The 26073-nt window shown below is 38.5% G+C and overlaps 1 protein-coding gene across 1 annotated transcript; it reads right to left on the bottom strand.

Moving 5' to 3' along the window:
- Positions 1–1907: 1907 nt before the first annotated feature.
- LOC131676599 (uncharacterized) lies at positions 1908–25405 on the bottom strand. Its single transcript, XM_058955745.1, has 5 exons — positions 24681–25405; positions 7079–7238; positions 6842–6984; positions 6527–6668; positions 1908–2608 (listed from the first exon to the last, which is right to left on the bottom strand). Exons 1-5 carry the CDS (start codon positions 24730–24732, stop codon positions 2323–2325), a joined length of 783 nt encoding a protein of 260 aa, XP_058811728.1. The 5' UTR covers positions 24733–25405; the 3' UTR covers positions 1908–2322.
- Positions 25406–26073: the final 668 nt, after the last annotated feature.

The raw sequence follows: 26073 nt of genomic DNA, 5'->3' as shown, positions 1-26073 counted from the left end.
TCACTGTCAGCTAGGATAGATTACTCTGTTTCAGCTCATGGTTGAGTGAGGACCGACACAATCGGTGCTCGGTGAGACCAAACTGCATACTATTAGGAGTAAACAGCACCCGAGGTTCTTATATTCCCGCACCGAGTCTTGCACTCAATCCTATCCTACACGAAAGATTAAAACTTTTTGCCTTGAATTCAACTTTGTATTCTGGAGGCGGTACACTGTACTAGATATTCCTAGATCGTAGCAACCCATCAACTGTATAGCTATATATGCACGAAAACCGATATCCTTTTTGTCGGCACCTGTTCGTTCATGGAACGTTGGTTGCCGGTGGCGCCTACACTTTTACCACTACGACCTACCGATACGCCATCGACTGTCAATGTGAGGTAATTTATATCGAGAAGTGAACCAGCTTTTCGCCCGGTGGTTCGAGTTGCCTTGTCTCTTTGTTTTCGCTCGTTGCTAGACGAGGCTGGGGGAAGAAATGTTTCCCTTTTCACGCTCTTATCGAACTATGTAAAGAAAGGAGCGTTCTCGGCACAATCGTGCGTCGGGGTGGAGCATACGCTTTCCCTTTACCATTAACCTCTCGGAATACTGTGTTTGAATGGAGCCTACCAACGAGAACTGGAGCCACCATCGGAACGCAGTCATAAAACGCAATCAATTTCAGGCTTCAGTCACGTGTTCTATCGAGAGCGTGTCGATGGGTAGGATGAAGCCTAGAACTTGCACAATGTGTGTATGGCTGATCATTTACAAATTCCACTCTGCACCGAATAGACGGCACCAGCCAAATTGAGAACAATTTGCGTGAAGTGTAATGTAAGGTTGATAACAATTATGTTGTTTTTGCTTGAAGCGAAACCCAGTCAGGTTCTAACCCCAACTGCTGTCAAAATGTATGAACTGACAGCAGTTGGGGTTAGAAGCTGACTCAGTTTCGGAGTCAAGAAATAAGCTATAACCATTGTAGTCACTCTTTCTAATCTGTCAAGTTAGTTCAAATACGTTCATTTTGTTTCTTGTTATCTTCTTTAAGCTTAACTAAATCTTCACAGTTATTGTAATTTGTAAATTACCTCCATTGTGAACAACTTTAGTTTGGAGTAGTCAATCGTTTTGCACAACTCGGGAGAATGTAAACACCGTATGTGTCGTTCTGTTCGACAGACGCAAACCGGATACTGTTAATTAGAGCAAGCCGCATCCTATGTTCAAACATCTGAACAGTTTAATTTTCTATACGTTCGTTAATGTACGACACGCCCCCAGCATAGCCTGCTGCGATAGAATGTTACCCAGCAAATAATTTGCACGTTGTTTTAATGATGTTTTGGGTTATGCGGTATGATGTTTGCTTAAATTTTCAATTTTCTTCGTTTGTAACCCTTCTCGCGATAAAATTCAAATTGATTATTCTCATAATTTGTTCGACATCGCGCAGAAATTAATTTCATACGCATGATCCAGCAGGAAACAATATTGCTGATTTTGATAAATTAAAAAATTCAATTTAAAAATGCATTATTAATCCCAATAGGCCGAGTGGTGTTGAACGTGTAAAAAAAATCGCATCGAGCGAGCCTGCACACTGGATTCAACACCGATGGCATATTGGACACATACCAAGCTGCTGTCATCTGGCGAAAGTTTATGGCATTTGATTTATGACTACACGAACCGAGCTGCGGCTAAAGGAGACACTAGGTATTTCCGGTGCAACAAACCTAACATTTTGATTAAATATTCGTCACGTAGCTGGACTGATACCACCCGTAGAATTTCCTCAAAATGTGAGACATGTGTGTAGCTAGGTGGAAATGGAACATTCGATTGCTTTCGTGGGAAGAAAAAAAGACACAGAGTATGTACGGAACTTTACTTGATTTCTTAATTTATTATCTTAAACTTTCTATATAAAATAATCTAAATCACAGTAACAATGCTACAAACCGTTCGATATATTGTAAGATAAAATATTCTACAACGATAAATAAATGCTTATTCATCTACCACTAATATTATTAGTTATTAGGAAAACTATCATTTGAATGAGCATTCAGCCTATCCAGTGATGATTCAATTTTTACTGCCGCCATCTATGATCCATGGTGAGATCTTGAGCGGCAATGTCACAGCAATTTGACACGTTTCGCAAGGAAAAATTTTCACTTTACTGTATTACGTTTCCAGCTGGTTCTGAGTTTCTGTGTTTCTGAGTTACGTTTCTGTGAAAATGTATCATGTTCGATGTAGCATCGATTATCAAATTTCTTTCTAGCTAGCTCTAGACAAGCTTTATTGAAATGACTTTTGGCACTACGTTAATGTGCATATTTCGATGAAAAGATTAAATAGTCGCATTGGCCCCAACGGCGACAGCAGAATCATCAAAGCAGGTGCCACCAGAAGAATGAAGAGGGTTACCGCGTCGAGTATCGGTCGCCGGCCGGAAGAGCAAATTTCATTCTCGATTTTATCACAGTTCAGAAAGTGGCGGTCGGTGGAGAGCAGCTTGGCAATCTTCTTCAGGAAGACCGCCGAGTCCGGTTTGCACTTGTACTTGGCACTGGTGAAGACACAGTTCTCGTAACCGAACCGGGCGCTGGAAGTGGGAGAAGAAGAAGGAAATATGACTATACAATTGATGTAAAAGGGATGCTGTTCGGTTTATGTTTAAGTGTGAGAGTATTAATGTAACTGATTTGATGACTGATAGATCCCATGATTTTAAATTGAAAGTGAGTAACACTTTTTCAATCTTTTCGGTTCACTTCTCAAATAGGGTGATTTGGCTGGAACGATCTTTCGTGAAAGATAGTTTTAATTCAAATAAGTAAAAAGCACCCGTAGGGGTTAGGTATTTTGTACATAGAATGTGCATTCTAAATTTGAAATGAATCCGTTATTTAGTTTTTGAATTGCAATTAACACCACAAATCGTGTTTTTTTCAGATACGTTCTACAAAAAGCTTCATCACCGAGCCGTTTGTCGATATTTTTGCAAGAAAAAATTGCAGAATGTTATTGAAATGAAGTATTATAATACACAAATACACAATGCTTCACCCAAAGCTCTACAAAAAATCGCAAAAAAGTGATTTATTCTTGCTGAAACCCTTTACAACTCCTCCCCCCCCCCCTTAATGGATTAAGCACATAAGTGTTTTTTTTAATCCCGTATTATTTGAGAATTCATTTATGAGTGTTGTACAATATGATCAGTTCAAACTGCAAGAATATGATACAAAATATGTTTAGTCGCCTGTTAGTACATAAGCTATTTGACGCGAAATAAATATCGTTTTTCGGAATTCTATGGCCAAAAAGACATCTTTGAATTACAAACCAATTGATCGTTGCAGTTTCTTGATAACAAATTCTGTTCCGACAAGAAAAGAAGAACGAAAAGGAAACGGTGAAAACATAAAAGAATGACAACAATAGAAAGTGCATTGTATATTAATTAGCCGTTCTTCAAATAGAGGGATTTTCACAAACATTTCCCATCTTATTGCAGCAATGGGTCTCAAGCTCGTCTAATTCGTTTTATTCATTTACTTTATTTAAACCATTTTTTATTTTAATTTTATTCCATATAGGGAGTAATTCGGACCCCTCGATTTCTCAGAAAATCGTAAGACTTTCTGACTGTCGTACATAATCGTGGAACCACTATTCTAAAACATTACTTTATACATTATAGTACTAAAATGTGGCTCAGGTTTCAAACTAATAATTAGGACCTTTGACCGATTAATTTTTTTTATATCTATCCATCTAAAAGTGCGATTTGCTTAGGTAGGTCCGAATAGCCCCGGGTTCCCCTACTCATTGTTTCGGTTTTTTCATTTCATGGATTTTATACATTCATTTGAGATAATTTCATTCATTTCATGGTTTCATTCTTTAGATTCAATCTGATCAGTTTATTCATTTCTTGTATTTTAATTAATTTACTAGTTTTACTAATTTTAATTAATTTACTAGTTTTAATTATTTAATTATTTAAATTAATTTTGTTCATTTTATTGTTATCATTTTCATTTTTTTTATTTTCGTTTCATCCATTTGATCCATGTGATAAATTCCATTTATTTTATTATTTTAATTAATATTCATTTATTTCATTTAATTTACTAATTTTTTAATCCGTTTAATTCTTTTAATTTGCTTAACTCATTCAATTGATTTCGTTCATGTAATTCATTAATTCGTTTATTTCATTTTATTAATTTAATTCATGTAATTCATTCCATTAATTTAATCCAGTGATTCTCAACCTGGGGTCCGCGGACCCTCAGGGGGCCGCGAAGTCGTTGCTGGGGGTCCGCGAAGAAAAATATATTTTCCGAGCGCAGATTGAAATTTTTCTAGTCTTGTTTCCTAACATACTGAAAATAACATATTGATAGCATACAAAATCGATGTTTATCCGTGGGGGTCCGCAGCAACCCAGGGCGATTTTGTCACGGTAAAGATGGACACGTCTATCGATACCAGGACACATGTTAGTGAACTCGGGTGATTCGTAGTTATACTGCCTAAGCTCGACCCTCATTAACAGAAGACAAAGATTAAACCCGTACGATTTTAAGCCTGTTCTAATGCTCCTGCCACTTCTAGTTTTCCGATCTGTTTACTTCACATCCTTGCTCTCACTGGAGTACTATGGCTCTAATTTTCATAACATTCCCTACCCAGCAATCTCAGTTAATTAATTTAACTCATTTTATTCTCTTTACTCCATTAATTCGTTTAAATCATTTTGTATATTTACTTCATTTAATTAATCTAATTCGTTTAATGCATTTATTACGTTTTATTCCTTTAATTAATCTTAATCATCCAATTCATTTACATTATTGCATTCATTAAATTCATTTAATTAATGTAGTTCATTGAATTCATATATTTTATTTCATCAATTTAATCAACTGAATTCATGTGTCCACTTGATTCATTTCATTAATTCAGCTCAAGTATTTAATTTTATTCATTTAATTTCTCTTATTCATCTAATTCATCTGATCCATCTTGTTCATTTAATTCATTTTATTCATTCAAGCTATTCAATTCTTTTAATTCATTTAATTTAGTTAATTTAATTAATTTTATCAATTTTAACAATTTAATTTTTCCTAATTTACTATTTTTTTTCATTTCTCTAAATTAATTTAATTCGTATTATTCATTTAGTTCGATTATTTAATTTTGTTTATTTTATTATTTTTTCCAGTTCATACACTGGGTTCAGTTTCTTCATTTTAATAGTATTTTTAATTCTGTTCAGTCATTTCTTTAATTCATTCATTCCATCCAGTTCGTTAATTTGACTGAATTTAATTTAATCTATTAATTGAGTAACTTGTTTGTTGAAATCTTCTAATTCCTCATTTAATTAACTGAACTAATTTGATTTATTTATATTATCAATTTGATTCATATGAATCTTTCAACCAATTTTATGGATTTGATAACATTTTGCTTTACATTTTTTGTTTAAATTTTATCCATTTTTCGTATTTTCTATAATTTATTCAATTTATTCGAGGTTTATTCGCGCAGGACTTGAAACTGTGTTCATGCCGGGTGTACTCCATACGGCATACGGACGTTAGGCATAATGTGCATTATGCTTAAAAACATTAGGCATAATGGACGTTAAGTCTAAATGACGTGGAAACAACGTGAATGTTTGCATTGTTTTTGATGTTGTAGAATTACTCTGTAAGTTCAAATAAGACGAAGAAATATTTGTTCAAATATAAGTAACAGATCGAACGCTTGGCATACGGAAACTCAACTTGCGTCAATTTCTCGACGTACAACCAATAAATTGCACATAACTAAAATAGTTTCAAAACTCTCGTTTAATCTGTTAGTTAAAAGTTGAGGAGGTTTTATGCTTGATGGAGAGGGTTTGAATGAAATCTAGCTCGAGGGGGTCTTTCATTGCTCCAAATAGAACAAATCAATCTCATTTATATTAAGGTTGAATAACGCACATCAATTTAGATTAGTTCAGAGCGCGGTGCGAACGCGTCAGAGAATCTTGATTGACATCCTTCGATACAAGTTTGACCGTACCAATCAGTAACGCGGGTGACGTCGTGTAAACTGTCGAATACGAATTGACAATTTACATAAATTATCCAAAACTACTCTTGCAGAAACTCGGGTGCCTAAAATTAAAAATCTTCTGAATCTTTGGTTGATCTCCCTATTAACAAGTCCGGTTCGGGTCGGGTTCTGGTTTTTTAATTTTTAAAATTTCGTGCTCGGGTCGGGTTCGGGTTTTTCAATTTTCAAATTCTCGGGTTCGGGTTCGAAAAAATTGAAACCCGACCATCTCTACTACTTTGCATGACTTCTGAACTAATGAATAGTCCAACAGTGATTTGTGCAAGAACGGTCTCATCTCTCTGCTAGGTGCATTAGATCGGTTATTATTCTTACTTTCCACTATCCCCCATAGTTGTTTGCAACAGCCGGAAACCTTATTCAATCAACGCCTACTCACCAGCAAAAGTGCATGTACTGTACATTGAACGACTGCTGAGTTGTGCGAGCCATTTCCTCCTTCAGGATGTTGACAAACTTGCTGGAGCACGAGTCCCAGTCGTCGTGCACATGGTGGAAGCAGGATTTGTGCTTCAGGAACTCTGCTTCCCATACAATGCGATTCGGATGCGGCAAGGTAAACAAACAGAAGGAAAGTAACACAGTAAAAGGATGATTTAATCAAATAATTTATTCTGTGTGGCACTTTGAGGTTCACTCTGTCCTGCGGTGAACAGACACTAGACCGTGCAAAGGTTGAATTTTTTTATCTTACCTCGCTGGAAGCTTTTATCCCGGCAGAGATACTCGTACAACATTTTGGCACCGTATACCTCATTCTCGATGATTTTTCGTTCCTTCGAGTCAACGCATACATTTAGATAGCGCTGGACGCAGTCCATGCCCCGGTTGAAAACTCTGGTTGGAAGGAAAAAGAGACGTGATTAGGTCATTAAAAACCTACAACAAGTCGGTGTACAATAGTACTCCGGGCGCTTTGGAATGTACTCACATGCAACGGCTGCTGATCTCCTCCACCGTTTCCGGGATCTTGACCGAGTGGAGCAGATCAACGGCCACCTTAGGTGTTGTGTTGTGGAAGCAATTATCCAGCATTAGCGAGAGTTGACCGCACACGGGTTCTGGGATAGCACTGAGTTGCAGGTTGGAGTCTGGCGGAGGAATTAGATAAATAAACGGGAGTTAAGAGTAGCGATTGAAATGCTTCTAAAGCTAATGGTAACCGGTCAAATACCTTCAGGCTGTCATATCTGAGTGTATGTCTAAGCTTTATTGCAAATATCGATTCAAGTAAGGAAAGGGTGTGTTGATAAATATTGCAACATTTTTGATTGGAAAAGTCGTCAGTAACTGACAGTAACACTAAATCCAAACAGTTCGCTCGGAGTCACTGACGGAACGGGAATTGAACTCTTGTCTTTTTACGTGAGAACCAAACGCCTGGGAGTATGCAACTTTTTCCCACTGAAGGAATTGTACTCCCAGGAACCCTTTTTTTCTTTTCCACATTATTTTGCATGTTTTCAACAAGAAGGGTTTAGAATTGAACAGAGTAAAATATGATATATATTTCCAAAAATTATGAATTTTTATTCTAGGTACAAAACTATATGTAATGGAACTCCGCCATTTTGTATCTAAATGAAAATAAAAATTTGTTTTTGTTCCTCAATATCGATAGAAACAGAAAAACTAAACTAAACGATATTTTATTAGATCAATCCGCTTCCATCTGACAAAGAAAATGATGTTGTGGTCACCTAGTAGGATTACCACTTAATTTTATATCCATACTCATTCCTGCACAGGATGTCCACAGGCTCTAGCAAAATGATGACCCTTTATGTATAAAAAGTTTATACGTAATAACATGCACCACTGGTTATGGAAATAACCGCAGTTGAAAGTATACTGCATTTCTGACTCCTGATCTGATTTAAATAATGCTGTGGGTAGCTGCTCAAGCCATATCTCCCAGACTTGCAGTTTGTGTTCGACTATGACAGTATGAATATTTATGCCCGTATCTTCGGAAGGCAATTTAACTTTCTGCAACGAACAAAAGCTTGATTCTTCTTGTAGAATAATCTTTTCGTTACCTGTCTGTACGATATGATGTGAATATTACTGTCGAAAGTTTTTCGCTCATCGTAGGGTAATTGACCTATTTTATTCCTAGTAGAAAACTAAAGCTTCCTGTCACCAGAGTTTAAAATATACAAATTCATTTAATAAAAATTAAATAACGTCAAACGAACAAACCACCCATTCATCCATGCATATTTTCATTCGTCTCCGATTATTACACGAAGCGACCGTGCAGCAACGAATCAAACGCATCAAAGTAGGCCCTGGCACAATGTAAGCGATGATGATTGTTGTTTCATATGCTTTACCGGCATTTGAAAACATTTTCCTAGATAATTAGTGAAATGAATATATTGTACGATATTCAACTGAATGAATAACATGGGTATTTGAATGAATATTTTTTCTATCCACCGAGAGTCTCATCAGGTCCATTTTCAGCAGTCAAAAAAGAGCTTCTATTATTTTTAACTTTGCCTGTCAACAGAGTTAAAAATAATCGAAGCTCTTTTTTGACGGCTGAAAATGAACCTGATGCGACACGTGGTGGATAGAAACAAGGTTCATTCAAAAAACCAAGTTATTCATTCAGTTGAATATCGTACAATAATACAGTGAAGACCCGATTTTATCAGCCCCGATTTTGTCTACCCCCGATTTTATCAGCTTTTTGACCCGATTTTGTCAGCATTGGAGACTAACTTTTTATTTTTGCATTTTTGAATTCGAGTAAATCCTTTCTTGAGCATATTTTTCTTATCCGAAATATGCAAAAATAAAAATTTAGATTTTTTTTTTTCAAATTCTTCATCCCCTTAAGGGAAATTTAAACTAAATAATCAAAAAGGGTTATGAAGCTATATCTAGGGACTAAAGAAGAATATTTTAAGAGCTTCGATTTATTAACCCTAGAACGTTGCACTTGCGTTTTCCACCCTAGAACGTTGCACTGGGGTATAAATGTACCCCCACGCATTTGATCGAAATTTTCGCAGGTAAAAATGCAAACAAAAGAAATGTATAATACATCATTTTCTTTGTTTTTTAATTGCGAAAACAGCTGTGTTAGTGAAAGTAAGTAAATTATTGAATCAATGATACATAAATTGGTTGGAATAAAAAAAAGGGAAAAACTCGCGGTTTGGACTTTTTTTACAAAAACTACTATAACTTTGCGAATTTTTAATTTTTAATTTGAAAGAAATCAAATGATTCTAAAAGTTGAAAGAATGGTCTTGAAACGGTATAAAATGGAATTTTGATATTTTTGAAAAAGTGCAATTAATTTGAGAAGTGAAAGTATAAAAATCGTGTTTGGGAAAATACCACGAAATGGGGTGGAAATTGAAATGAAAAAAATATTTTTGACCAGTAATACATTGGTAACACGCAACGTTACTGTTACAGCAGTTATTGTGCGCAAATTATACTTGCGAGCCATTGCTTTGAAAAACTATAAAAAATAAACAATAAAACAATAAAAATCAGCAAAAATGAGAAGGATTTTTTGTTTCGCTTGAATATTAAATTAAATAAATGATTAAAAAAGATTATATAATACTAATTGTTACTTACGTAGTAAAACAACCAGTATTTAAACTGGTATTGTCACGAATCACATTTCCACTGACAGCACGAAACTTGACGAAACACTAACGGCAACCGTACACTGGGGTACAAATGTACCCCACGCCAACTTGGACACCTGCTTCCACAAAGGCTATAAGCAAACTGGCTATACCATTTTTTCCTACTCTCACTAGTAACTCTAAATTTATTTATGGTTAGGGTCCCAGGTCGGTAAATGCCGAATTCTCGTTTTCACACGGCTCCAAAGAAGGCGTGGGGTACATTTTTACCCCAGTGCAACGTTCTAGGGTTAAAAAGAAAGGAAAATATATGTCCCGACTTTGTCAATGTCCCCGTTTTATCAGCACAAAATTCAGCAAGGGGCTGATAAAACGGGTTTTCACTGTATTAATTTCACTGATTATCTAGGCAAACGTTTGCAAATGCCGGTCATGCATATAAAACAACAATTATCATCGCTTACATTGTGCCAGGGCCTACTTTGATGCGTTTGAGTCGTTGCTGCATGTTCGCTTCGTGTAATAATCGGAGACGAATGAAAATCTGCGGTTTGTTCGTTTGACGTTTTCAGCTGCGTAGCTGAATATTAAAAATGAATGCGGCTCAATATGATCAATTTTCATTCAATGAATTTGAATATTTGTAACTCCGCCTGTCACAGTATACAGTTATCAATCTATTATCCATTATGCATCTTTATGGTACTTGTCGCAGGCTAATGACAAACGCTAAGACAAATGAAGAGTCACGGTATCCCGCGCGATGTGTTTTTTTCCGCGTGTGTAATATGACTAACGCTGCTTTGTTTTTTTTTGTTTTTTTTTGATTCTAGAGGTTTTAACCTTAGTGTCATTCGCCTCTTTTCGGGTTAGAGAAATTTCCTTTTGGAAAAATCTCTAACCCTATGTGCGGGGTTGGGAATCGAACCCAGGTGAGCTGCTTTCAAGGTAATCGATTTACCAATATAAATGTGTACTGTCCCTGTTAATGGAAGAATTTTTATGTTCCGCGTTGAAATATATCTTTGAACCGTTAATCGTTTTTCTTTCTTTTATTGAAAAAAAAAATTTTTTTTGAATAGGGTTGCCACCCCTTCGGGTTTGGTCCGGAAACTCCGGTTTTCGGGAGCGATCTCCGGGCCTCCGGGTTTTACATCAATTTCTACAGGTTTACTGGAAGAAGCATAATTTATTTTTTTTAATCAATTGATTTTTTACAAATTATTTAAAAAGTCAAAGATAATTATTACTCTGGTTCAGATTTATTTTGCCAAATATTGCTGATTTCTTTCGCAAAGCAATGAAAATGAAAAAAAAACAAATTTACTACAAATTAAAAAAAGTAATATTTCGCTATATGCTATAATTGAAATGTTGCATCGCACTAAGTCGCTCAAAACGGCGCAAAAAAGTTATTTTGCTGCAATTTTACCAAATTACTTCACTGTTGGTGGTGCTTATCGCCAGCTGCACCAAGATTTGTTCTAATCCAATTGGCTAGGTCGACATCAAACGAGTTCTTCCGGTGTTGTTGCTACTCCTACCCTTAACCCTTGTTGGCTAGGGAGGTGAGTTTTGCCCCTTTGTTGCGACCTGTGCGGATGAATAACCGACACCACACAGTGCTTCCCATGTGAAGCCGCTCTCCTACCTCCTTTGCTCGCCTTTTGCTGTTAGTTGTGGAGAAGAGCAATGCACGTTCCACTTATACTCCTCAGCGAGAGTAGCTGGTGCTTTTGTATTCTCCGCACCTAGTCGGGGAAGTGAAATACTACACCAGATTAAACCGACAAACCGTTCTCAAACGTAGTAATATAAAGAGATTAAAGTGCTCTAAAATCCCGAGAAATCGCTTTGATTCCAATTTCTGTATAGTTCCGTTCAAAATCCACCACACCTCAGGTCAGTGAAAATCTCCGGGTCCGACCCTCTCACGGGTGACAACCCTATTTCTGAACAAAATTTTTACTTTTCGTAATAATTGAAAACAGTTTAAAAAGGAACAAGGTTATCACGTCAAAATGAGTATCAGCTCACTCTTTGCCAGACTCAAGCTAGTTATTGTGTATATCTATTCATAGCTATAGGGTGCCCTATGGAAACTACTTTCCGCTTCTAGGTTGTTTCAACTTTCCTGATGCTGGACAAACGAGTCACTAATACTCATATTTAAATATTCTCTCGAACAAGATAATAATTTTCTATCTACTTTCTTTGCACTAGAGCAGTACTCATGCTCAGGTACATCAAAGCTGCCTCGTCCGTGCACTATCTCTGAGGGCACATTACATTCATGATGGACGATGGTTAATAATTTATTTTCCAGCCAGCGGTTCGTCGTTAGTCATTAAAATGAAGCGAATACTTCCGGACTACGTGGTTTCGATTTATTTACTCATTCATACCGTACCCTTTGGGTAAACGGTGAGGTGCAAAGCAAATTATGTTCGTTTCCAATTTAATTAGTTTTCGTCATAAGTACCAAACCACAACTGCAAATCGACCCACGCCTGACCTGCCCACAGTTGCCATGAAAATAATTATTTGATGCATTTTAAGTGGTTACCTGCTGGCAAATAATTGCACTTGGTTGACATAAGCACAGATTATAGAAGCAGCTTTCGCTACATCAAATGCGTTTGGTGTTCCACGAAAACGAGTATCGAAATGTAACGAGAGATATTATAGATAAACACGCTAATCCGTGAAATGTGGTAAGAGAATCGAATTGGCCAATTAGCGTCGCTGAAAAGCAAGCTTTTTGATATGAAATTTTGCTAATTTCGAAATTAATACTATAATGCCAAGGATTAATCATAATTGTTCGTGCATGTTGGCTCTTGGAATGGTCACACTCCTGGGAGCAGTGGCGTAGTAGCGGGGGGGGGGGGGGGGGTTTGGGGACGAACCCCCCCCCCCCCCCGAAATATTTTGGAGAATTTTGCAAAAATTCAATATGTTAAACAAAAATATGCCTAAAATTTTAAATAAAATTCTCAAAGTTTCATTTGCTAAAGTTATCTTGTGAAAATATTTCCTTGTAGTGAAAATTGGCTGCAGACTCGACACCTACTTGACGGCACGGTGTGGAGGCTAGCTCAACCGCCGAGGACTATAACAAGTAGATCGCGGCGAAGCGAGGAGTTGGGAGCTTATTGGTTCACGAAACGGATATCGGTACCGAGAGAAATTTCGCCACATTTTAGGACTACAGACTGACTGACGGCGAACATGGACTGGAGAGTGTGAGAGAAGTATCCCCATAGAGACCACCAGGCGATTCGCTACCGCATCGGCCAATGGAACCCTGCTGCAACACGAAGAAGGACGGGTCGCAAGCTAAAGTGGAAGACGAAAGCCTTTAACGAAAACCTCTTTGTTGAGTTACTTCGGCGAACAACGGTATCAAGTACGTTGATGCGGCTGATCTAACAAGAAGGATTGTGACGGCTGCTTGTCTTAGATCCAGAAGGCGGGCTCAGAGCGTAAGATCGGAGAGTGAGAGAGGAGCGCAAGCGACGTTTCGAGAAGGTAGGGACTCTTTAAAACGGGAGATCAAGCTTAGCAAGCCAATTGCCATAAGTAGCTGTGCTGAGAAATAAACGCCAATCCCTGGGGGACGCGTACTGAGTCGTCATGACGAAGACGAGGGTCCGTCGACACCAGCTGAAATATACCCGGGTAAGCTAAAGATAATCGTTGAGGGTCTCTTCCCGAATCACGACTCAACTACCTGGTCACCGACACCGTACGGCGAAGAAGAAGGAGGTAACACAGCCGAGTGGTAAGTGACTAACGACGAGCTCAAAGAAGCGTCGATGTGACTAAAATCAGAGAAAACCCCCTGTCCGGATGAAATACCAACCGTGGCGCTGAAAGCTGCGATCCTGGCATATCCGGACATATTCAGGATGCTACTGCTGAAGTCTTTAGATGATGGTAATCCCCGAAATGAGGAAGGTGCAGACACTGATGTTGCTGCTAAAGTCAGGGAAGTCACCGGGCCATCCAGCCTCGAATAGACCAATGCTGCAGCGTGACATAAAAGAATGAGCCAGATCCTGAAGAGCTACTACCAGAGTAGAGCACTGCTGTACCAGACGAACAAACGGGCAATATGCAATGCGAGTCACAGCGTGCGTTCCTCAGGGCTCCATTCTCTGTCCAACACTTTGGAATGGGATGTACGATGGGGTCTTAACACTGCGGCTTCCCAGGAAAGTGAAAATCGTTGGTTTCGTGGACGATGTGTCACTAACGGTGAGACACTTGAAGAAATGGAGGTGTCGGTGACGGAGACAATGAAACCGCGAAAAGTTGAACAGGATGCTTCGATTTCTGGTCGTACGAGTTGCGTACCGGAGGCAGTATGCTTTGTCGCCGAGATGATCCCCATCTGCATTACCCTGACGGAGGATATCAAGTGCTACAAACAATGAAACGCCAGAAACGTGAGGAAGATGTTGAGAATCTACTCGATGGTGACGTAGCAGCAGGAATGGGACAATACGGAGAAAGGAAAGTGGACCTACCGGCTCATCCAAACCTATCGGCGTGGGTCAATAGAAAGCACGGAGAGATGACCTTCCACCTGACACAGCTCCTACCGAGCCACGGCTGCTTAAGGAGTATCTTCATCGGTGTGGGTACGCAACGTCAACACTGTGCTTGGAGTGTGAGATCGTCGAGGAGACACCGGAGCGTCTTTGAATGTCCGAGGTTTGAAGTCTTTGAATGTCCGAGGAGAGTCTTTGAATGTCCGAGGTTTGGAGTGATGTGCAGGGAGCTACTTAAAACGGTCCTCACCATCATCAACCCGGATAATGTAGCATACAGAATGACAAGCAACGTAAAGACGTGGAACGCAGTAAACAGAGATATGATGTAGATCAGTGATTCTCAACCAGGGGTCCGCGGACCCCTAGGGGGCCACGAAGTTATTGCTGGGAGTCCGCGAAGAGTTTTCCGAGTGCATATTGAAATTTCAAGTCATGTTTCCTAACAAATTGAAAATAACATATTGATAGCATACAAAATTGATGTTTAACTATGGGGGACCGCAGCAACCCAGTGTGATATCTAAGGAGTCATTGGTACGAAAAAGGTTAAGAACCGCTGATGTAGATCATGACCGTCTTACAACGGAATGGATATCGAACCTCCGAGGACTAGTCGAGTAGACTGCAACAGAGCAGCGAGTATGAGTCGTCGAAACGCCAGCGAACCGGACGTCACGCTCCATGCGGATTCGTCAGACCGACCACGGCACCCCACCGGTTGTTCCGATAGAAAATAGCGAAAATCAAAGAAGAATCGATATTGGGAGACCTTTTTTCGCCAGGGAACTCTCCGGTAGCGTAAGCTAGATTCACCGCTGGGGACTAGACTGAGTAGACAGCGACGAGGCACCACTAGTCACGGGTCATCGGCACACGAGTGCACCGGACACCCTGCTTCACCAGAATCGCCGAACTGACCTTGGCACCTAGCTGATTAGCTCGATCTCGGGAGAACTTCTCGCGCCGAGGAATTCTCTGTCGGAGTAGGTCAGGTCCATCGTCGGGGAATAGACCGAGTTGTTCGCGAACAAGTTGAGGAGCTGAATGAATCATCAAGGAAGTAGTGCTAAATGGCCCAAGAAGAGAACTAAAGGGCTTAAAGGAGTTGGGGTGCTAAATGGCACCGGCCACGGAGCCAAAGGGCTCAAGAAGTTGTAGTACTGAAACCAAATAAGAATCGGTATCGGGAGAACTTCTTTCGTCTGGGACCTCTCCGTCAGCGTAGTCAGATTCACCGCCGGGAACGAGACCGCGTAGATCGCGACGATACACCACCAGCCGCGCCGGGGCTCCAGCAAACCGGATGCCCTGCTCTACCGGAATCGCCGAACTGCTCGCAGCACCTGGCTCGTTGGCTTGCTTTCGAACTTCTCTCGCCGGGGAACTTTTCGTCGGAGTAGGCTAGATCTATCGTCGGGGACTAGACCGAGTAGTTCGCGAACCAGTCGGAAGCTCAACGAGGAAGTGGTACTGAATGGCACAAGGGAACTGAAGGGCTCAGTAAATTAGTCTGAAGTTTGCCGACCAGATTGTCCTCGTATACCAACAGCTTTACTACCTTGGCTACCCAAATCCGTTCCCTGAGTTGTTGGTTTTGAACATTTTTTTCCTGCTCAGAATGTTTTTGAACATTTTTTCATATATATACAAAAAAAATCATATCCCCCCCGAAAAATTTTCTTGCTATGCCACTGCCTGGGAGAGATTATTTAGATAGTAATTAAAACCGTTGTTTATGTTTAAGGGCGCGCCGCGACACACAGTGTCGCCTAGCCGGACACAACCTCAATTTTTTTTGGATTTTTTTTATGAATTAACATTATCTTTTTGCAAACATGTTGAAAAGTCTTCTTAAAATATTCAGTCTTGAGGACGAAAGATAGAACTTCAAAGGTGAAATAGATGATCAATTCTGGAAAAAAAACTGTATTCAAACCTATGTTAATCAAATAAATATAATCTTTTAGTTAAGATTCCGATTACGGTCGAACTGATTTCATTTGAAAGGTTATTCGCTGGACTTATACTTGCCATGCGATTTAGTCGATACAAGCCTTTTTCAAATATGAAGAACAAATAATAAATTGGCCATTAAATTAAAATTATAATGTTCAAAGTGACTGTGCTTTTTTTTTTGAAACCGTTCGGAAAGATCGCTTTTAGTTAATAACAATTAGTTTGCTTTCCGAAAATAAATGTCTTACATGAATGTGAAGTTTTCATCAAATTCGGGCCACTTTTGACGTTTTGTCCGACTTTTGTGTGGAACGTGATGCGACAGCAAATCAACCTATTGAAAATGTCAGTGGCTACCTATCGTGCAAAGTAAACAAAAATTCTTCTCTCGGAGAATATGCAAGAAAGCATTAGTGTTAATTTTATTATATTCTCTTGTAACAATGTACAATAAATTACATGGTAGAGTGTTATAAACAAAGTGCTGTATTTCTCAAAAAAGCAACTTATTAATTCCTTCCATATGAATTTATTGTGTAACTCGGTAGAAGTCAGGAATGCCAGGTAATATTTTTTTAAATCTGTGTGTGTTAAGGAAAACGTAAAAGTTTGTCTCAAATCAAGAAGTCTATTTCTTAGTGAAAAACTATAAATTGAGCACGATGTCAAAAATTGAGAAATCTGTGCCAGAGCCGCAAATTTTCAACAGGTTGTTTTGAACTTGAAGGAAGAACAAATCTCAAATCATACCCTACTATGTTCAATTCGCAGTTCTTCGTTTGCATCATTCATTCAAACAACCGAGCTGCTCAATCGTGTTCCATTCATTTTCGATTTCATTGACCCTGTGAATATCTCTGCACTGGGATATTGACTAGGTTTTTCAAGCAAAACTACTCTGAACATACTTCTTACTGTTCATGCAAGCCTGAAAACGCAAAATATGTCCACATTCAACCTAAACTGGCCTCTACAGAGCAGATTACAACTTTGGTTGGTGAATGAAAAAGCATCATTTTGAAATGAAGACGTACGGTTTGGTTATGAAAATCCTGCCAACTTGAAGTTGAATGAATAAGGGGGGCTTTGAATTTGAATCATGGTTGGGTTTGATTGAGCTGAAAGTTGGCATTTGAAAATGAAAATTTGCACCACTGGTCTGTGCATTATAACAGAAACCTGTGGAAATCTGCGCAGTTTTAAGAATCTGTGCAAAACATTAAAAATGTGTGAAACACAGATTAATCTGTGCACCTGGCATCCCTGCATAAAGTGATGGCTACTTCCTTACTTCTGGCAACCACAGTTTTTGCTATAACTTTGAGTTACTTCAACTTTAAGGATTTGTGTTCGTTCAATAATTTTCAAAGTTTTCCTGTGACATATAATATAATTCAATGTTAATTCGTCAAAAGGGCGAAACTGTTTTGTAAACAAACTTGTTTCGCTCATTAGTCTGCTGCAGAGTAGAATTTCATGAAAAATATGCGTTAATGTAAATTTTTACCCTTCGTAGAAGTAATTTCAGTTGTTTTCTGCTTTGAAATTATAGTAAATTAAGAGAAATCATCAAAATAAAAGTTTGTTTACAAATCTTATTCGCCCTTTTGCAAATTTAATATGAAATTAACAAGAAATCGTAGTGATTGTTTCTTCTGGTGATTAGTTAAAATCTTGCAAGAATAGTTGGATGTTACTTAGTGATTTTCTCGCCAATAATTTTGCCGTGTACTTGTATAAATCAAGCTGCCAAAAATTACGTCGAATCGGTCCACTTAACGTCTACAGCGCCATCTCAATCTGACTAGTTGATGCAACGATTTTATAGAGGATAGAGGAGAATGCTTCGCGAGAATTGCCATGAAAGTATTAATTCAGAGGAGTACGCTGGTGAGATCGTTTTATGTTATCTTTAAATGCCTATATATTTTACCGAATTATGTGCCAGTATAAGTATTTTTAGTGCCAGTATAAGTATTTTTTTTATGGTATTTCCTTATGTGCCAGTATAAGTGCGAATATATTGCAAATATCCAATTGATATTTGGAATTATTTGCACGAGGCTTATTGTATATGAAGGCGGCCTCAGAATGTACACGGTAAAAAAGCTTTACCCATTTTATGTATTCAAATACCCCATTTTCGGAAGTTATTCGAGCTATCAAAAAATGGGTATTTGTTTGTTTCTAACAATGAGTAATTTTATCCATTTCACAACTACTCGATGAGGTAATGTTAATGGGTATATTGATCTTAACAATGGGTGAAAAATCCTTAAGAATTATTTCAAGCGAGTTAACCTGCAAACTAAGGATCGTAGCGGAACCTGCAAATTATCGGCCTGCATCGGAGTCCGTGGCGAAAGCGGAACATTTCGGCAATGCTCCGAAAGTAACAGCTGTTAAGACTACTGAGGATAGTGCAAATATGCACTAATTCGGCATTTTTAGAGCAGCCAAAAGATCCAGCCATCAAAAATATATCCAGTTGGCGGTTTTATTTTGTTAAGGAGTTTTGGAATAGGATCTCTATCTAGATTCCTATACTTTTATAAGGAGACAATAATGTGAAATGAATGTTATTTTGTTTTTTTTTTTAATTCAGAAATAATTATATTGACAGTATTTTTCATTTCGGCGCGATTTCCATGAATGGGTATTTTTTACGCATTTTGTTGTAACAGTTCTGCGAAAAATAATGGGTAAAACATATCCAGGTTGACGTACAAGGTCTGTACTCATTTATGGGTGGAAACTCTTTACCCATTTAATGGGTTATTCCACTTTTATTGAAAATGCGTAGTTTTCTACGCATTAATGGGTACTTTATTTTATCAGTGTCAGGCATTCTTGAAATGGGTCATTGAATGTACAGTAAAGCTATCGCCTTTCATCTCCAGGACTAAACATGTACACATCTATGGATAATACTTAATATATCATTAAATAGATGTAGACAAGTTTCTTCCATAAAGGCACTGCCGGACAGTGGGAGATGGATTGTATAAACACACACGCACAACTTTGAGTGACTTAAACTTTGAGTCGCTCAAAGTTATATATAAGACTACTGAACTAAACATAAGTGCTCCCATAGTTATGTTAATCCTTTCATTGTTCTCTCCAGAATATAATTATGATATCTTGAATATGTGACCAGGACTGCTACTCCTTCCCTACCTTATCTCCTACTGGAAGATGCATTGAAGAATGACGTTTTTACCGTTCTAATGGAGCAATATCCGATGGAAAACTTTTCATCGTGGCTAAATTTGAAACCCATGACGCTTTGCTTGTATCCTCTCATACTGCATTCGCTGATCCCATCTAAAAGTGACGGTGATCCTGTCGTTGCCGGAACTGGTTTTACATAAGTTGAAAACGGTTAATGCTATATGGTTGGCAGGCCTCCGAAAACATGGTTTTCGTCGAAATGAAAATGCGTACATCTACAAACGTTAGCTAAATACCCAAAACAGGAACACATTCTTAATTCTCATCTGCAGTTAGGTCACATCATATCGAAACCTTATAAATAGATATCACCGATCCAGCACTTGGCTTCAGAAAGAGTATCGCGTATTTTCGTTAATAGAAATAGGAAAAAAATTAAATGTCACAAATTCAACAACAATCCCATCAGTGTAACCAGGTTTAGCACAGGTCACTTGTGCAGTGTACCTTTTTGAAGTACCGGGTAGCACAAAACATTAATGCATGCCGTATTAACGTATTTGTATTTAATAAGAATTTTTTATTTAATTTCACAACATAAGTTATATTTAACATTTTTCGTACACTTGGATTTAGCGGTCTGGTCTATCTGGTTCTAAGTCAGTACCAGATACTGATGAGATGAAGTCTTGTATATTTATTTGACATCACCTCTCTATCTGGCCCTGCAATTTTCGGTACTTGATAATGCCTACGCACTCTCACAAACTACACCAGGTGGTTCGTGTTATTGCTGACATGTATACTTTCTGGCAGACGAAAATGTTACAGCACATTCATCATTCCTAAGCCACTCATCATTCACCCGAATCTTCCGAAGTTTACAGACTCACCAAGAAAAAGTTAATGTATACCGACGAAAACATCGAATTTTGAATTTTAAAGCAACAAATTAACAGCAGGGGAAATTTCAACCCCGAAAAATATGGCTACTACGATCACTAAAACTACAACAAACCTAATGCTGTAGCTTAGCTTAAAACTGTCATTTGTGTAAACTTTAAAGCGAACCTAGAATGAAATCAGCATAAGAAAAATAAGATAAACTCCTATTTCTTAATTGCTCGTACCATAATAAACACTATAGATTATTTCATACAATCCGATTAAATGAATCATCAAAACTACATCCTCTCAAAGTAGATAGCGTGATGAAAGTGCTTCTGGCGATTTTTACTCTAATATTTTATTCATAAGATATTGCAATCGATGACAACACATAACATGATTGAGGCAAAATAGCCAATTAAAACTATTGAGGAGAAGACTTCGTACAGATCACAATTTGCTCAAACATGCATACACATTCTTTTTGATCCATCAGAATCTTTTGTGCATAGCCTCAATTTGTCAGATTAAGATTCTCCTTTGTTCCTGTGTAAATGAAATATTCAAATACAATCAATTATGCATCATCGTTCTCCTACCGACCCTAACACTAATTAAGAGGGGTAAGTCATTTCTGAATCCGGCATCCCTTTCCGTTTTGTTTCCTACATTAATATTTGAATGGAATATACGAATCAAACAGTCCTGTATACCATCAAATTTGGCTTGCCTTTGTACACATTTGCTGCGTCGGAAGCCCGACCAGTTTGTATCGAACAACATTCTGTGGAATCGGATATTGATACATATTTCGTTTCGACTGAATGTGATATATTTATATCCGTTCCGGTTGAGAACAAGATTTCGCAATGTATGACATTATGTTAAAACAGATCCCGCCCACCCAAGAGATCGTTGCTATGTTTTCGAAGGTGTACGAAGGGTGGTTCCCTTGTGTGATACGTAATCGAGTTGTTATCAAACGGGTGGAATATCGAATTGCACGCTGCTATGGACCAGTTTATTATAATTGACTTTGATGTTTCAGAGCTTCAAAATCCAGTTTAGGAAATCTGTCTATCACTGGGTTGCTTTCGTTTCTTTTACGAAAATAATAAAGAGTATCTAATAACGGTGGTAACACTGTTGTGATTCAAGTTACTTTTTAGCGCTCATGGTTCTTATACGATGCAAATCCGGTTTTAGGCCAAATATCGAGCAAAATACAGCTTTTTGCTCAGACTGTGGTGGTCGCGAATCTCAACTAGTTCGTACCTTGGTGATTCTCGGTTGTGTGATGACACAAATCGAAAAAAATGTTTCAGTATTCGGTAGTGAAAAGTGGCATTTTAGTTTTCGACTTATGGACAATTTCCCACAAAAAATTTCACATACATCTGGCTTAGTTCGCCATCTGTAGGCGAGTGGCAGAAAGTGCATTCCCGCATTCTATGAGGGCGGAATGAAAGCTCTGCACTTTTAGAAGAAGAAAAAGATGGTTGGGTAATGTCTGGGACATAACCGAAGTGAAGTAGAATACATTTAGACTGTTAACTCGAATGCTGATTTTTTTTCTATCTTCTGCATGGTTGCATTAAAATCAATTATTTCGGTATTTCTAGTAGAAATTCAAATATAACGGTACCCGTACATTATTACTAAAAATATATTGCATGTTTGCATTACATTCACATAAATCACTTGCGATACGCAACAAATTTCAAAAATTCGGCCCGATTGTTAACTTAAAAAATCGATCTGGTAAAATCGATTTTTCTTTTAAAATTCCCATTGAAAAAGATCTTTTTGTCTCGAAAAATCGATTTTTTTTCATTCGATCTTTCCCGGTCCGATGTTTGACAGCACCGATTTTCGATGTAGCAAAAACGATTTTATTTTTCGAAACGCCCATCACTAACCAGTGCTAATCGGCAATCGCACCCGCACTACTGCTTGCCAGCGGAACGTAGTGTATACAACGCAGTGCACTTGGGAGTGCGGGCCGTGGTGAATTTATCTGAACACGTCACCCATAATTTAAAGAGCAAGAGAGCGGGGTCTCTTACACCCAACCACCCTATCCCCAGTGCAAAGAAAACGTTCTGCTTTTTCTGTGGTATGTGATAATTGTATGCATGAAACTGGCGCGCCTGTGCATCATTGGAATGATTCTGGCATACAACGTTTGCTTACTATGAGGTCAGACAGCAAACTGACGATTTTTTCATGTGCTCTGTTTTTATTTGTGTATCGCATTTCATTGGATGACAAAGGGACAGTCCCAGTAACGCTCCCTGCTTGGTAGAATTGTACGGGCCAATACTACCCATGATCGCATAGTTGTCCCGTTTTCTATGGGATTTCCTATCTTTATGGGACTGATATGCGATCATGGGCAGAATAATGGAGTAGATAATTACTGCTTTCACAAAATCCATTATTTCTAGTAATTGTACATACTATGGAATTAGACACAAAATTGTTTTCCTTCGGTGCTCCAGTGGCGCTCTTAGAACGAATACTACCGAAAAATCCCTCAGTCAGTGATAACAGGCTGTTTTTCGTCATGACCCGCTATCAAATTATGTCTCTAAGAGTCGACGACGATAATGATCTCTATGATGCATTTTCCTTTTCTTTTTTGATAATTTTTTGTACCTTATCTTTTTTGTTTCTATTCTTTTCTTCGCCGAACAGAATACACGTAAGTAGGAGATACGAAAGAAAACAGAAAAAAAAACATTTTTTTTTCAAATACGTTCTAAATTTTATATATAAATCAAATAAATACTTTAAATACTTTACCTCCTGTAAGGAATCGGAAGTCTTATTGTAATGTTAGAATCCATTTGATCCAAAAATTACATTAAGGCAGAGCTGGGATGCTTACCGCGGAACATGGTTTGCTCCGTATACGAAATGGGTAATCGGAAAGTCAATTGAGCTAACACCTACTTAAATCCTTGAACCAAATTATTGGCAGGTATGTGTATAAATACATGGAAAGAACTTTTTTTCTGTTTGTCGCGGCCGGCCAGTGAGATAGGATGATTAACACACACACACATACACACACACACACACTTATAAGAAAACAGGGAGAACGGCGAAGTAAACTAGAATTCAGGTAAACTTAGATAGGAAGAACGTTTTTAACATGTTTTCATTACCTTCACTGCTTACATGCGCCTGGAATTAAGATGCACACTAAAAAGTTTCTTTATTTCTACTCTTATGTGCGGAGACACGGAATAGAATCCACACATGGGACCAACATACATCGGAGTGATGAGGTATATTGTAAAAAAAGAAGAGCGTTGGTTCGCATGAAAAGTGCAAAGAGCGTGTTTATTCTCTTTATTTGCTCTGAGGTGCATTCCATCTCTTCTGTTCAGACAGACTTCGCAGCCGAATCTTACAGTGAAAATTGAAAATCCTTCTTGGCTATGGCTGTGGTTTATGAGGCTATCGCCGTACACTCTGAACCGTTAGACTAGAGCCATCGAATAAGCCCCAAAGCAATTCTGTATGCATGTCAGAATTCAAACTCAACGGCATTTTCTTCTCCATCGTTTGAAGCACGTTTCACGATCATCACCGTTACAAACACTAAATTACCGAGACTTGGCTATGCTTTACTTCATCAATAACATTATTCCCCACTTTCATTACTCTAGTAAATGTAACTGTATTCCACCTAGACATCACCTTTATCATGAACAATCTTTTAGGACAAACTATACAAAAATGGCCTTGTGAAAAGAATTATGCATTACCTTATTATGTCTGTAAAATAACTGAAATTACACCTTAATCGTGGAAATAATATATACTACATAGTCATATTATTCTATGTAATCTGCCCAAATAAATAAATTACACAAGAAATGGTACAAAAACTGATTAGAAGATACCAGAACGGATGGTAGAACCACTGCATCCAATTGTTTAGCACCAGAACATAAAAGTTCATTGGAATGAATAAAAGTAATAAATGAACAACCTTCCTTTGGAAACAATACAAAGAACGATAGATGCCCACAAAAACTACATCCACAAACTCTAATTTATTTCTAATTTGTTGGATACACAACTTCACTACCGACTGGTCAAACAGTCGGAAAAAGCTAAATTGAAAAGTAATTAAGCATCGAAGCGTCTGTTCTATTTGTGTCATCAGAAACCCCACAAAAACCGAGCATAAAACCCACATATGCAATGGTGGTGGTTGCCATAGTTGAGACAATCATCATTCCCTCATCATGGTTTTTTCGGGCAGACATCAGCTCAGAGGACACTTTGAAGGAAGAAAGATAAAAAAAAATAAACAGTAGCTTACCACAGTAGGCCGCTGCCAGTAGCATCAGAATAGTCCACTGTACGGCTAGCATGGTGAGCCTCTTTTCCTATCACTTGTCTGGTATTAATATTGGTTTATGGTATTATAGGAGATAGAAATGATGTAGAAGAAAGTTCACTTTCACCGGAGACGACAAAAACCTTTGGCATAATTCATCAACCGCCGTTGGGTGAATAGAACCTTCACTGACGAAACTCGGAAGAATAGGCCAAGAGGCCAACACATGACGTGTAGCAACACTGACAGCAGACAGCATCGCCATCCTCGAATCCATCACCATAAGTTGCGTTCATATTAAATTTTGGTTCCAGATCTTGAAAGTTCTTCAAACGCCCTCCTTGCCGCGATGGGGACAAATTATATTCACTCACTCAATGGTTCCTAAATGTTTACCTATCGTCGAATATTCAATTCATCAAATCACATCTGCAGAAACACGCTCTCAAAAAACAACACAAGGCATCCAAGCGGAATAATTTGTTAGCAATTTCGACACACAATAAACCACCGCCTGAATCACCCGCTAGCATCGTTTCCTGTTATTACGCGGTTTGAGTTATCCTGTGGCGTGAGCGGCAGACGGAAGATTGATTGGATCAGCTTCCAGCAAACGGACTTCACCAGCTCGCAATCAGGATCGAAAGCCGTTTCCGCGTGTACTGTTCCGTGCCAAACGAAAGTCACCGGTAGACTAGTGCGTGCGGCAACATTTGTCTATCCTTTTAACCGAATGTTTTGGTTACTGAGCACCCGGACCGGCTAGCATGCGCATGATCCGACTAGCACGTGGCCGGTGGAACTCAGCGTCTTTCTGGCGAAATAGTTTTCTTCATAACGAATGTTGCCGCAAGCCAATTCCGATGAAACCAGCCTCCGGTAATTGCTGCCCTAGAAGCGAACTGTTTACATTTGGTTGGGGTTTGTTTCTTCAAAGGGGATGGGATAGGATACGAACGGGGTCCTCAATTAGGGTTGGGAGGAACGCGGCTGGGAGTAATCGAGATAACGGCGAATATGATATTTTGCTAATGTTCGTGGAAAGGGAAGGTCACTTTCCGCAGGATACTTTGAGTTCGGCTGGCGAAAGATTGTTTGTTTATGTGGTTTTTGTTTGAGGCGAAACTGAGTCAGTTCCTAACCCCAACTGCTGTCAAAATGTATGAACTGACAGCGGTTGGGGTTAGAACCTGACTCAGTTTCAGGTTCAAGCGAAATCGCCATTAGTTAGTTAGGAAAATATACACTCTGATTGAGGACAACTTTGATTACTCGAAATCGGAGTAAGCAGAATTTCTCACAGTCTCAAATGTGTATTATATATTTTATCTGTGGTGTATGTACGTTAGTTTTAAATCAAAGCTAGTGGTGCAAA

This window comes from Topomyia yanbarensis, chromosome 1, assembly GCF_030247195.1.
Source record: "Topomyia yanbarensis strain Yona2022 chromosome 1, ASM3024719v1, whole genome shotgun sequence".
NCBI classification, from domain to species: domain Eukaryota; kingdom Metazoa; phylum Arthropoda; class Insecta; order Diptera; family Culicidae; genus Topomyia; species Topomyia yanbarensis.
Note: the sequence above shows the minus strand (reverse complement) of the source record. Positions and strands in the feature narration are given on the sequence as shown.